The sequence below is a fragment of the Pteronotus mesoamericanus genome, unplaced genomic scaffold, assembly GCF_021234165.1.
Source record: "Pteronotus mesoamericanus isolate MK-2021 breed Mesoamerican mustached bat unplaced genomic scaffold, CSHL_Meso_final contig_25, whole genome shotgun sequence".
Taxonomy (NCBI): domain Eukaryota; kingdom Metazoa; phylum Chordata; class Mammalia; order Chiroptera; family Mormoopidae; genus Pteronotus; species Pteronotus mesoamericanus.
In genome coordinates this window covers 15588192-15603081 of record NW_026555105.1, presented here as the reverse complement: position 1 = coordinate 15603081, position 14890 = coordinate 15588192, and the positions used below count along the sequence as shown (strand labels likewise).

Sequence of the window (14890 nt, the reverse complement as noted above, 5' to 3'; positions counted from 1 at the left end):
CCTACTTCCTTCCTCACCCACCCCCACACCCCAAAAAATCCCCACACTAAACCTTTCAAGTCAGAGAGATCCACCAAGATCATAGGGTAGATTTAGTTTGAATGGCAATTGAATCAACCAGACTTTGACCTGTTTTTCCACACAAATGCCTTCTTGTTTTCATCTCATTTTGAAGATGGTTTCGCACCTTATTTTTCATTTAGTGAGTATTTGACTACCTTCTGTGTGCCATGAACTGATCGGGACAGTAGGGAGCAGCTGTGAAGAAGGCAGGCAAGGACAAATAAATGAACAAGACACTTCCAGAGTGAGAATGTGGACATAATAAAATAGAATGGCATTCTAGAGTGGGATCTCTCCCAGAGTGGCGAAGGAAGGCCTCTTTTCAGGAAATGGCATTTGAGGTATTCACATGAAGTAGGAACATCGGGTAGAAATAATCTTGGCATGTTAAGAGGATCAGGATGGAGGCCAGTTTGATTAGAACACATTGAGCAATGAGAAGAGTGGCATCCAGATAATATCAGAGAAGTAAGCAGGTGCCAGTCACATATGCCCCTTAAGTGGTAGGAGAGGATTTTGGGGTATCAGTGATGAAGAGTTTTAAGCAAGAGAATGATATATTTATTCATCACATTGTTAAAAGATCCCTCTGGCTTGGTTTGGAGAATGAGTTGTAAGGGCCAAGAGAAGGGCAAGGGATATGAGTTTGGAGGGTATTGCTCTACTACAGGCTAGAGGTGACACTGGCTAGGACTCAGAGGAAGTGAGAGAAGAATAGCTTCTATTTATTGGTTTTTTATTTTGTGGATGGATTTGCTCCCCCCCCCCCCCCCCCCCCCCCACAATGTAGACTGATAGGATTTATGGGAGTTGAGTAGGCGATGGTAGAGAGGGAAAAGAGAAACCAAAGATTATTTTTAGGTTTTTGACATAAATGGATGGCCAGTGGTGCCCTCTACTGAGATGAGGCTTGGGGAGAAGGTATGGTAGAGGAAGTCAAGAGTTTTGCTTTGGCCATGTTAAGTTTGTGATGGGGCACAATACATGTGGATAAAATAGAGGCTTACCTTGTTTTATTGTGCTTCACATTACTGCACTTCACAAATGTGTTTTTTACAAATTGAAGGCAAGACCCTCTACCAACAAAAAGAATACAACTTGCTTTATTGAGATACTCACTTTATTGTGGTCTGGAACCAAAACCACAATGTTTCCAAGGTATGCCAATTGTCTGAGCTCAGTAGGAAATTAATTTCTGGAGAAAAATTTGGAGTTAGCACCATAAACATATCTATTTACCATTGTGTCATGAGTCCCAGAGACCAATATTTGGTTTGGTAACTTGCTTGGAGAACTCACAGGACTCAATATATAGTTGTGCTCATGGCTATGAGTCATTAGAGTGAAAGGATACAAAGTAAAATCAGTAAAAGGAAAAGGTGTTTGAGATGAAGGCCAGAAGAGAGGAGGCATAAGCTTCTAAGAGTCCTTTCACAGTGGGGCAGCAATTTTCAAATGGTGCACTACAAGGACTTTCTTTTTTTCCTTACCCAAGGACTTTTTTTTTTCATTGTTCTCAGAGATGGGGGGAGAGGGAGAAAGAAGCATCAATTGGTTGCCTCTGATACCCACCCAAACAGCGGGGGTGGGGTCTTTTGCACTTGGACTAGGGATCAAACCCTCAACCCAGATATGTGTCATGACCAGGAATTGAACCTGCAACCCTTTGGTTCTGGGCTGACACTCCAACTAACTGAGTCACCTTGGCCGTGGCAAACATTTTTAAAACATGCAATACCTGACTAGTTAGGCAGGGGCACTGAGCTGTTTCCCCGTAAGTTGTCAAATAAAAAAAAAAAAAGACAACAGCCAACACAATAGCCATCCAGTATGAATGAATCAAAAATTAAACCTATTTTTAGATCAGCAAAAAAATATTTGTGTGTGTGTGTGTGTGTGTCATGGAATTTTAGTAATTAATTTATATGTGCCATGAGATGAAAAAGTTGAAAATTGCAGTGGAGTCACACAAGATATACTTAATTGCCCCTGCATTGAATGATGGCAACACATGTGATATGTGTACCTGGGAAGCTCGTTAAGAGACTCAGCACCCAGGATTTTTATTGGGGTTGGCCATAGGCATCCTCTGCCTACTGTACACGGGATAAGAGAGAAACACAGAAATTACAGTGGTTGTGCCAAGGAAGTGCCATTAAAACTGGAAAGGAAGAAAAGGCCACCAACCTGGCTTGACACTTCAGGCAGCAATCCTATCTATGCGTGTATAATGAATACACACTTTTTACTAAAAACATCAATTTTGCATAGATTAAATTTATAGTTGATCAGAATTAAAATACATACTAAGTTGTGTTCAGCATAATAATTTATGTATGTAATTATCACCTTCCATTTTATTCACTGATTAGAGGTAACAATTCTTTGGTGTTTTTTCACTTAAAGATTTTTCAATTTGGAATGGAGTTTGTGCAACCCGAAAAGATAACTGTTATGAAACTATTTTATTGCTTTAATTGTAAGTTCAGTTTTAGGTGCTAAAGTCACATCTAGTTTTTTGTAGCTACTTATGGCAAAACCTCATCAGTAAAAAGATTTCCTGACTACTGTATCTGTAACTTTGAAACTTAATCTGGCAAAACCTTAATTTGCTATAGTTTTCAAAGATTTAGCCTATCCTGGTTAATTATAGTCACCAGTTAAAGAGAGCCCCCCTTTGGATTTAGCCTTCAGCGGTGGAAGCCTGTTGAAAATGTCTTTAGGTTATAACTGGTGTGAGCGTCAGTTTTCATTGTGTCCTATTGTGGCTGAAACTGTACTTCAGTCTTAAAAGTCTTGAGTCCCAAGTATCCCCAGGGATAGTGGATGGGTGGGTATGTGTTGTGCCCCTCCCTTTCCTTTTAACTAAATCCTAGATAAGAATTGGTTGTCATGATTAAAGTTTCTCTTTCTTTTAAGTGAAAGGAGAATTTACAGAGAATAGATTTTATGTTAAAAAGACCAACCAGTTAATTACTGGTACTTCCCTTTGCCTTCAGGATAAAGGCCACATGCTTAGTATGGCATTCAAGACCCTCTATAATCTAATTCTGCTTTATCCCTCCAGATTCTTCTGCTGTTTCTACATACTCCCCATATACTTAAGTCACCTGAATCACTCACAACTTCTCCCTCTTCACCTCGTCTTACTTTGTGGGGTTCCATTCAAAGGAGAGGTGATAGCAAGAGGGAAAGAAAACAAGTTCTGAGTAGAAAATACATACGACCCAGTGTTGCTAGAATGTGAAGCCCCCAACAAGGAATGAAAAGGCTACTGGGTCAAGCCCTTAGAGATCAGGACCTAGGCCTAACCCTTTGTATTCCAAGCACAGTGTTTCATAAACTTCACTGAATGACCAGGTGAGTGCTTAGTTGAGGTCTGGCATGAAGGACCTTGATGTAGTAAGATGATTGCTTTAACTAATTGTGTGGCTTACGAAAAACTATCTAAAACCTTTTTTAAAAAGATTACGATTAGGTATTTACTGTGCTTGTTCTAGGGTGGATAGTAGTGGGGGTTGGGAGGGAGACAGATCCCTGCCTTTGCATTCAAATGGAAAAAGTGTAAGAGCCCTGGCTGGGTAGGTCAGTTGGTGAGAGCGTCCTCTGATACCGCACGGTTGTGGATTCGATCCCCTGTCAGAGCACATGCAAGAGTCAACCAAAGATGGCATAAATAAGCGGAACAGCAAATGGTGTTTCTCTCCCTCCCCCTTCCTCTCTAAAAAATTGGTAAATAAAATTTTTTTTAAAATGGAAAGAGTGTAAACAACAAGTAAACTATTATATTAGATGAGTTGTATGGAGAAGAATTAAGTAGGGGTAAGGAGTGTACTTTGAAATAGTGCTGTGTGAGTAAATACCCACCTAGAGGAGGAGAGCAGATGAGCCAGGGCACCACCCAGGGGGATGTGGTTCCAGGGAAAGTGAATTTAAGGGCATGGGCCCTGAAGCAGGAGGGCCAGGGTAGCTGTTGAGGGGACTGGGAAGAAGGTGAGGCCTGAGAAATAATGGCTTTTTCTAGGCTTTATAAGGACATGCACTTTTATTCTGAGGGAGAAAAGAACCTTTGGAAGTTTTGAGCAAGAGTAACATGATCTGCCTTAACACAGCTAGAATTATATTTTTTTAAGCTTGATAATAGCCTGTAGAAGGCTAAGAGTGGAAGTAGGGAGACCAGTAACGAGGCCGTATTGTTGTAATCAGGCAAGAGATGGTAGTGACTTGGACCAAGGAACAAGTGAGAAGTAATTTGTTTCTGGCTGTATTTTGAGGGTGGAGTAAGTGTTTAATCACAAACATCAAATATTTAGTTCATATTTTTTTAAGTTTTGTAAACTATTTGTGGATTTTTTTCTCTTATCCTCTGACTAAACCTCTGACTAAAAGAAAAAGGTTTAACAACAACAAAATATTAATTTGTATGTACTCTGACTTAGTACCTTACCCCCAATTTGGTGAGATTTGCCACTAACAATTCATAAGTAATACAGCCTGACCAGATTAGGCTGAAAGCTCACCTCTCTCTCAGTGTCAACGAAAGTTTGAGGGAAAGGTGCTGTCAAGGCTGAGGGTGGATGCAATTCCCATTTCAGTTGATTTGGGATGATTTCATCTTGAAGTTCCTATTAGAGGTATTGACTTAGATACTAAAACGTCAGGATATCCCTTCTTGTTTGAGTCATTCAGTGTAAGATCATTGACATCCAGACAGGTCTACAAACCAGAAAACTTTATAGTTACAAGTGTACGGTGAGGGAATTTGTTTCCCTTTCAGAAAGTCTTCCCCACTCTTCCACTTTTACTGTCTGACATTTTAGGTGAGTGCAAGTTATAGTCACCTCATTGAAAAACCGTCTATTTCAGGAACATTGTGTGTCAGACGAAAACTGTCTAAATTACTAAGGACTATAGTATGCTCAGTGTGTTCTAAGATTATCTATTAGACACCTTTGTGTGAACATGGACTACAGACCTAGCCCAGAATTAAGATAATTATGAAGTGGTTAATTTAAAGTTGAGATCAGTCTTGGCATATATATGTGTGTGATTGTATTTATACATGTAGAGGTGTTGGTGTGTTTGCATTAATGAGTTGTAGTGAATTTATTACCCATTTCAAACATTTGTGTTTTTTTAATCTTTTTTTTCTCTGTCCCTAAAAGTTGAAAAGTTTTAGCCCCCTTTAATTTTCAGCAGAATATCTGGCACTAGATATCAATTAATGTCATTTTTAAAATTTTTTTCAAAGATTTTATTTATTTTTAGATCTAGGGGAAGGGAGGGAGAAAGAGAGGGAGAGAAACATCCATCAGGTGCCTATTGTGCACCCTTAACTGGAGACCTGTCCTGAAACCCAGGCATATGCCCTGACCAGGAATTGAACTGGCGACCTTTTGGTTTGTGGGAGGATGCCCACCTCACTGAGCCACACCAGCCAGGGCTCAGTTAATGTCTTCTTAAAAAGCAAGCTGTCACAGTTGATAGTATCAGTTTTTGATAATTCTGTATGTAAAATTCAGCTATTGGCTTTTTGCCCTGTTTTCCCTGTCTTTCAAAGGGGATAAAAGACACAGATTACTTTTATCATATAATCTCTCTCATTCCCCCACAGGAAGAATGTAGTTTCTGGTCAAGTTTTGGGTGTCCACTTACCGCAGTATATACCTTACTCTTCCTTGTGTTTTTAAATGTGTAAATCATTTAGTCAGTTGTTGATTTTTTAAAAAAGTACATCTGTCCTAATTATAAACAAAAAATCTCAAGCTTATATATATCTTTTCATCTTTTCTGGGCAGAGAGGCAGATGAAGGCTGTAAAAAACCTTTAGAAAGATTGCTGAACATCTGGCAAGAAAGAAGTGTGTATGGCGGCGAGTTCATACAGCAGCTGAAGCTGTCTATGGAGGACTCCAAGAGCCCTCCCCCCAAAGGTAGAAACATCACCACATGTTTACAGCTCTTGGTCTTTGCCTACTTTCGAATCAAATATGAAAAGCTCCAGTGGGGGTTGCTGTGAACCACCAACGATTATATGATTCTTCAGAGAGATGATCATAAATGATGGTGAGAATTTATGTAGTGCTCGCAACGTGTAAGCCTGGTTCTAGTATTCATGCTATTCATCATTTCACACCCTAACTTTTGCTTTGTTCTCCTTGGCTCTCTTGCCTTTCAGAGACTTTCTGTGCACAAGGGAAAGGAACAACAAAGAGTTGTGGGGTCCTAGGAAGTACCCTGGACTAAGATTTTGTCCTAGCTCTGCCACTGATTACTGCAGGATTGTGGACAAGTCTCTCAGCCCTTTTATAACTTGGTTTCATTAAATATTGATGTGATTTTGGACCATATTGTGATGATTGTGAGCTTGCTGTCTAACATTGATTTTGGTCTCTACTGAACTTAGGGTATCCTTGAGAAGTATGTGCATGTGTGTGAGTTTTACCAAGTCCTTAAGAGCTTATTTTCTTTAAAGAGAAGTAAGATCAAACATTATGTGGCTCTTTCATTTCTAGTTAGTTGTGGTTTAATTCTAGTTGGCATGACACGTTTCTAAGCTACGATTTGGTCGGATTGCACACGTACGCATTTCCTGGAGGATCAACTCCAAGTACTAAGATACTATTTAGGATACTTTAAAGTCTGAACTAGTTTACTTTTCCAGAGTCTTCTGCCATTCCCTCACATATACAATATTTTTTGAACATACCAAACAATTTCACTTCTGGATACTCTACTGGTACCCCTTCCTTTGCATCTGTTGTTACCTCTGCCTGAAATGCTCCTGTCCCCTTCACTGTGTGGTGAATTCGTTCTTCAAGAAGGCTACTCTCATTCTGACACCTTCCCTACCTCGTCTGGCATGTGGAGCCAGTCCCTCTGTGTTCCTCTGGCACTTCTTACATGCCTCTGCTGTAGAATACAGCCATGATAATAGCATTCATTCAGCAACCCTTTATTGTGAACCTTCCGTGATCTCTTCCAGGTCTGAGTTTCTGTGCCTTTTAAGGTAGGATATTCCTGCGAAACTAGAGGTTAGAGGCTAAGAATGATGCAAGTGCTTTCAGATGGCAGGTCATTGTTGTTTTACTTGGAGTCGATAAAAAACAATTTTGGGGTCACTTTGCACAGTAGCTTCTGAAAAGCAAGAAGTTTCCTACTTTGGATGCTGGTGGTGTTTGTATTGTGTCCTTTGGTGGTATTCTGCACAGCATTAAGGAATTATTCAGCATTCTTTACTCTGCCTTAGAGTCCTTTGGTAAACAGTGCTGATTTTTAAAAAATACTGCTGGGCAAGTAGGAGAGCTCTGAGATACGATGTTTGAAGCTAAGTGTTGAATTTCAATTCAACAGGCATTTGCCAGACGTGTGCTCTAAGTAAACAGCTATGTTACGGGAAAGCGAGAGAGAGGAGTGAGAAACAGTTTAGCACTTAGGGAGCAGTCAGACAAATTGGGGAATTTGTGGCCGTGGTAGGTTTCAAAATAGCTCCTTTGGGTTTCTCAGTGTTTTGAGCGTCTAGATATTAACAACAAGAGAGGCAGTATTCCTCTGTGTGGAGAGTAATGCTGATCTAAAGATAATTTCTCCTCTGTTCTCTAAAGACAAAAACACATATCAGAAGGTTCCAGCACGTGTATTAGTTAACCACTCTGTCTTCTCTGGACCTGAGTCATCAGAATATTTTACCACAATCTTTTCAAAATATTGATGATTTCTCCTGAAGTTTATTTCCTAATTTCAGTAGTTCTTTTGTATTTCAGCTTTAGGTCATGCATAATTCTTTATTTTCAGATAACTTTACAATTTATCTTTGAAATAGAAATTTCCTGTGGAACTTTGACAGTTCTTCTGACATTGGAGAGTATGTGAGTTTAAAAGTTTGATTGCAGAGCTAGAGGTTTCCTGAGTTACATGCCTGTCTCCCGAGGCGCAGACCCAGGTGTTCTGAAGGTGCCTCTCTTTTGGGGGGAGTACCACGCTTTTGCTTGACTGAATGGAGCTTTATTATTTTTGAGAAACACACGGATCCCACAGCAGTGTACAGTTGCAGAGGGATTTAGAAAGGAAAGGCAGATACAAAGGAAATCGCCTTTATGGGGCACATTAGGCACCAGCCTCTCTGCTGACTGTTCTTCATGTTAATTTATTTTAGATCCTTACAAGTACTCTGTGAATTTGGTATTATTTTCATAATTCAGTTGAGGATACTAAGACTCACAAGGGTATGGTAATTTTGTACAAATAGATGCAATTGATAATGGAGAATTCAAACCCAGACCTATATGACTTTAAAGCCTGTGTTCTTTATACCGTTCTTTTTTCCGAAAGCATAATAGACTTGAATTCGGGTATGAATTCAGGAGCAGGCCACCCAGCTTTCCTGGTTCATACATAGTTAGTGTAGCTTCAGAGCAGGGGTTTGACATCAGACTTCCAGGGTGTAAATCACAATGTTGTCACTTCTGAGCTATGTGATGTTGGCACAGCATTTGGCCTATCTGGGCCTCAGGTTCTCCACTGCACGTTGTAGCTGTTACTAGTAATACCTTTTAGGATTGTTGTATTACTTGAGCTAATGTAGGTAAGATGCTGTTAATCAAGTGATGATAGGACTTTTATTTGTCTCCCCCAGTTCTAATATCTAATATTCTGTGTTTCTAAATATGAACTGTAGCAAAAGTAGGAAGGCACTTACTAGTATTTTTAGTGTCTCAGATTTTGTGCAGGACTAGAAAGTGGTAGGCCCAGCATCCCTGGGCTCAAGTCTGGACCTGACCACTCAGTTCGGTGAGATGATACAGAAAAGTGCTTTCAGAACTGTGCCTCAAATGTCAGCCCTTTGTTTGTTGCAGATGTTTTTTCCACGAGTAAAGTTTAATGTGTTTTTAAATTTCTTTTTATTGATTGGTTTGAGAGAGAGAGAGATATTGATTTGTTGTTCCATGTATTTATGCATTCATTGGTTGATTCTTGTATGTGCCCTGACTGGGGATTGAACCTGCAACCTCAACGTATCAGGGTGATGCTTTAACCAGTTGAACTAATTAATGGCCAGGGCCTTAAACTTTTCTGTTAATTTTGTAGAGAGGGAACAAAGAATGAGGAAGCTGTTGCAAACAATATTTCCTGATTCTTTTCTCATTAGAAAAGAAATATAAAATCTGTGGGTTTTTTCTTTTTCTCTTTTTTTTAAACCCCAGAAAATTTCAACTGTATTCTTTAGAAGATCCAGCTTTATAGACAGATGCCTGCATTTTAAATGTGATTTGGGAACCTTCACACTAACTTTTTGCCTTGATGTCTGAAATTCTCCCAAAATTCAGGTTTCCAAGAGGTACCCAATAAACAATTAGATAACCAGGATTACTTAAAAGTTAGATGAGTACGAGTTACGCTAGAGACACGGGGGCAGGTGGGAGGATAGAAGAGAAGGTGTGCGATATGAAGGCAGAAGGACTTGGGTTACCTGTAGAGTTTGCCCTACTTCTAACAGTGTTTGAGTGAGTACAGAGGGGTGTGTAAGTACTAATACTATAGTCAGAAGCGAAATTGGTAGTGGTAGGGTGCCTTATCTTAATGTAGATGTAGGGAGGGGAATGACAGATTTCCTAGGTTATTTTTAATGGCTGTCTGACTAGATTGAAAATACTGGCATCATAATTGCTAGCTTTGTACAGATGAGTCAGGGTAGTTACCAGAGCAGGCTGTCCTGTTGGTGTAAAGGGACACAGTGATAGTCATTTCTGGCACAGTACTAGCTCATTCCAAGCTCTGTGCTTTCTCTGCCTTCAAGAGGTTTCAAACTCAGGTCTGTTGACACTTTCCTAGGTATTATAGGGACGTAAAGGAATAGGACACTTAGAGGTAAGGCCAGTACCTGCCAGTGGCCATGCAAATTAGCAGTGGCCACGTGCTGTGGGGATGAGAGAGACGGCCTACTCAAGACGGTATTACCATTACCATGAGTAGGCTTTGCGCTTAGGTAGCCATTCCAGGTTTTTGAAAGAGGCACCGTGGGCTGAGAGCCCAGCTTTAGGGAAGTTAATTTAATGAGTATCGTCTAAGTCAGAAAAGGAGAGACTTGGAGGCAAGGATACCAGTTGGGACAGTGATCTAGACAAGGCATGGTAAGGGCCAGGTTGCTCTTAAGAGGCTATGAGAAGGAGTAGAAAGACGAGATATAAAGCTATTCTTCAGAGAGATGTGGCGAATCTGCTAGAAGTTGGGAGTTTGGGAGACAGTCTTGTGGTTCCAAGGTGTCATACGTGAAAGAGAAGGCCAGTGGGAGAGTCCATAATGGAAATAGGTAGTTCAGGAAAAGAGGCGCCCTAATGGGAGAAATGAGAAATAATTAATAATTCATTTCTAGTAGGTTCTACAAGTGGAGATAGGTGAGAACTAGAAAAGTAGGATGATACAGTTTCCTCCTATTATTGCATCTCTTCCATCAGAACGGCAAAGGACAGAAATGGCTCTAAAATTACTGGGTTGGCCAAAAAGTTTGGTTTTTTTCCCCATAAGATGGCTCCAGTAGCACTTAGTTGTCTTTAACTTCCTTTGAAACAGTTTTATTTGATTGTATTGAGACAGTTCTCATATCAGCGTGCATTTTTTTAAAATGTCAAAAATAGGTGAATTTTTGTGTAACCATTTTAATATTGAAGATGGAAGAAAATAAGCCACATTTTTTTTTTGCATATTATGCTTTATTATTTCAAGAAAGAGAAAAACAAGCTGAAGTGCAGAAAATTTGTGCGATGTATGGAGAAGGTGCTATGATTGATTGAACATGACAAAAGTGGTCTGTGAAGTTTTGTGTTGGAGATTTCTTGCTGGATGATGTTCCACGGACGGGTAGACCAGTTGAAGTTGATAGTGATAAAAAATTGAAACATTAATTGAGAACAGTCAACATTATACCACATGGGAGATAGCTCATATACTCAAAATATCCAAATCAATAAAGTTATTCATGAAAATGAAAAATGTGTCTTTTATTTTATGGAAAAAACTAAACAGACCTTTTAGCAAACCTGGTATTTGCAGAAGTTTGGTTTTAGTCTTTGTCAGTCTGTGAGTGAGTGGCAGCATGAAGTGGTAAACAGAGCTCCAAATTAGGAGGCAGGTGACTTTGGCTATAGGACTCAGACTAATGAGCTTTCTGTCTTTGGACAAACCACAACCTGTGGACCTTGATGTTCTTATGAAAAACAAGGTGGGGAAAGCAAAGACGCGGGTTTATCTAACACCTACCAGTGCTCCCACCAGCACCCCCATTCAGTGATTCCGAGTGTCCCGAGGCATTCAGTGATGTGTGGTTTTCACATATAAACGTTTTTGTATAAGGGTTTGAAAACTGAAGGACTCAAGTTATACAATTCTTTTTCTGCCTTATTTAGTATATTTAACAATTATTTATGGAACGCTCTTCTAGGTGTTTGGAAGTGAACAGAGCACTACAATTTTTGTTGTTGTTCTTGTGCTTAAATTCTAAATGTAGTAGCTAAGTGTCGACGTGTGTTATACCACACAGTACACATGAATTAGGCAGCTACCCTGTGCAAATCACTGCTGGGTATTCCGTATGCAAGTTTCGTTTTAAAAATGTGGCAGCCCTGGCATTGCATAGTAGCGCAGAACTGTAAAGTGACTGTGTAAGCTGAGCCCGTGCAGAGTGGTTACAGTAATCAGTAGAGAAAGTTATGATTGCTCTACCACTTTTAAGATTCTTTTGTTAAAGAATTAAAAGCTCACCGCTGATTACAATTATGTATGGATACAAGAAAGATAGTAAAACTAATAGCGAGCTATAACAAAAAATTAGAAACACTGAGAATTAAAGTGTCTGTTTCTTTGTAACAAATTTATCAAGAGTCATTTGAACAAAACTTGCTTGCTTGTATAATTAATGATACCAAGCAAGCATCTTTTCTTAATGAAATGTCATATACTCTTTCTAAGTTTGGATTCGCCTCCAACATTTTATTCTTTGTATTTTCAGTGTTGTGAAAAATCTCTGAGAGTTCCTTTAATATGAAGGTTTTTTGTCAGCATCACTTCCTCTGAGACATTGTCATTTTCATCACAGCCACTTTCTTTGCTTATGTTGATGTTGATAAGTTGATGTTGGTAAGTGGGCCTTCACAAAGCTCCTCTGGCTTTGACTCGAGAGCCTCCAAGGAGCCTGTGGCATTGCCAGCGTCCCACAGCCAGCTGTTTGTCCTGCAGCGCCACTGCCGATGCCTTCAGATTGCACTGCCAGCATTAGTTTTAGTTTTAGTTTCTTTGCTGCTTTCCCCTTCATCACTCAGTTCCTTGTTTTGATTGTGTCACCTGGACTTTATCACTAGGAGACAGTACAACACTCTGCTCTCTGTGTGTGAACTGAGTAACAGGCGCAGGGACCAATCGCTGACCTTGGAGAAGTGATGTCGTCACTGATCATGATGCGCTTCTGTTATTCACATTGAGATTTCTGGACTGAAGTTAGTAGTGAAGCCTGCTGTTCATGCAGTTTCTCATAGTTATATGCCACAGTAATTGAAATTTGGGCCATGTTGTTGAGGAACTGTGTTGTTTAACTAAAACATGGTAAATATGTGTATTCTAGAATTGTGCAAAGTGAGGACTGCTTGTATTGCAAGTATTGTTTTTTCTTTTCTTTCTGGTAGAACAAACAAAAACATTAAGAAAAATTAAAATTCATGATATTGACTTGGCTTTCATAATCAAACATAGCTTGACCAGTTAATGTTTAAGGTAGAGAGCAGGAACTACATCCTTGATTCTAGAAGAAAATGTTCAGTTAAGAAGAGTGCATTCTGTTCATAGTTCACAGAGTTCTGAGGCAGGTGTATGGTGACTCCTCATTTGACAGATGAGAGGGGTAATTGTGTGGCACTAAGTAATTTCGCTGAAGTGGAAAGAGCACACATTTTGTAGTCAGACCTTTAAATGAGTTATTTAACTTCTCTGAGTCTTCATTTTCTTACCTGTAAAATGGGAATGTTATGTCTTAGAATTGTTGGAAAGATTAAATGTAAAGATGCTGTTGCCATGCCTAGAACACATTAGGTGCCTGATAGTTCTTTTACTTTGCAAACCTAAATTTATCATTTAGATTTATGTCCCACAGCTGTTAGGCATTTATTTTGTATTCAGTTTGATGCAAAATAAATGATTTTGAAATTAACACATCTATCATAATTTAAAAGCATACAATACAAATAATTAAAAATGTAACCTGTTAGCCTCTAAAGTGGTTAATTTAAAAAAATGGCAACTTAATTTCTCCCAGTGTTATCAGTCATATTTCTCATTAACAATTATTTTTAATTTTAAGGTAGAATTGTTTTGTTTTTAAAGGGGTAGTTTAAAGGGTATTTGTGTTTTGAGTTTTTGACACAATTTTATTGATGGGTTTCACTCTATTTTCTGAACTTATCCTAGAAAGCATAAATAATCTTATCTTACAGGCAGTGTTCTCTAAAAATCCTTGCACACATCAGCTCCCTTCACTATGTTGTCTTACCATTTTACTTTTCTTGTTAACTTTTTTTTTTTTTAAGATAATGAAGTTTTTAATGAAATCTGTTAGCTCGGTAAGTTTCACATGATTTTAGATGCTTCTTTTCAGTAGTATTTTTCCAGTAATGTAGAACTGCCACCAATTTAAGTATCTGGCATAAAGGTTAATGTTAAGCTTTCTCTGGAAAGGACCCCTCCTGCCTTTTTTTACATGTGACCCGTTGTGCATAACATTTAACTCTTAACCTGTGCAGGCTTTAGTGAATCAAATTTGTCACTTTTTTCTTTTCGGTAGCCACAGAGGAGAAGAAATCTCTGAAGCGAACTTTTCAGCAGATACAGGAGGAGGAGGATGACGACTACCCTGGAAGCTACTCTCCCCAGGACCCTTCTGCAGGACCCCTCCTGGTACGTCTTGACCCTCAGAGGATAAGGCAGAGTGGCTTGGTGATATGAGTGCCAGTTGGTGATTATGGCCACAAGGTGGCGCTGGTGACCAGTAGTATGGACTCACTGGAGGCTATCTCTCTGGGCACTGGGTGAAGATCCACCGGGTGAAGCTTGACAGACAGTGGGCTTGACTTTGTCATTGCATGCCAGGACTTTGACATGGATTTATGTTTTATAGTGTGCTTGGACTTGGAGACTTTTCCACTCCTGTAAATTGAAAATATTCTTTAAAAATAGATTTTTGTGAAAGGAGGTAGAATTACGTAGAATTTTATTCATGTTCTGTCATGGACATTTGAACTGAAATCATGCTTTATTGTAGCCACAAAATACCGATCCAACAAGGCGTTGACACACACAGAGTGAACAAATGTCTCTGAACAGAGAGAGGTGTAGCAAGCCCACTTTTTCAGGTTCTTAAAGACAAGTGCTCAAATCAGGAATCAAAGCATCAGAGCAATTGAAATTATTGCACCATCATGAAGAAATGTATAAAAAATATTTTACACTAGTAACAAGGCTTTTCGATATGTAACTCTTGGCAAATTTCTTCAGAAACAAATTATTATGAGTACAACCATAAAATGAAAAAATGCTTTCTTTTGAAACAAAGAACCAATTTAAAAGCAGTTCTATGCAGAAAATACCGTTGGCCCCTGTGAAAGCCAGCTGATTATGTATGGATACCCCCCGCCCCCCCCCGCCCCCCCGTACAGAGCAGCTTTTTCTTTTCAGAGCTACGGTTCCGCTTTTGAAGGGGCCAAGATGTATGTTCGTCTCAAACATCACAGCATATTCCTATGGGACCTTAATGAGGTCAAGTGGAGGACCCTCCAGAAAAAAGGGTG

At 39.4% G+C, this 14890-nt stretch overlaps 1 protein-coding gene across 1 annotated transcript in view; it reads left to right on the top strand.

The window, feature by feature from the left end:
* Nucleotides 1-14890, top strand: part of RPRD1B (regulation of nuclear pre-mRNA domain containing 1B) — a 50586-nt gene that overhangs the window by 8296 nt on the left and 27400 nt on the right. The window contains exons 3-4 of the mRNA XM_054573768.1: nt 5862-5995; nt 13888-14000. Of these exons, the coding sequence (XP_054429743.1) occupies nt 5862-5995; nt 13888-14000 (247 nt within the window). The remainder of the gene's footprint in view (nt 1-5861; nt 5996-13887; nt 14001-14890) is intronic.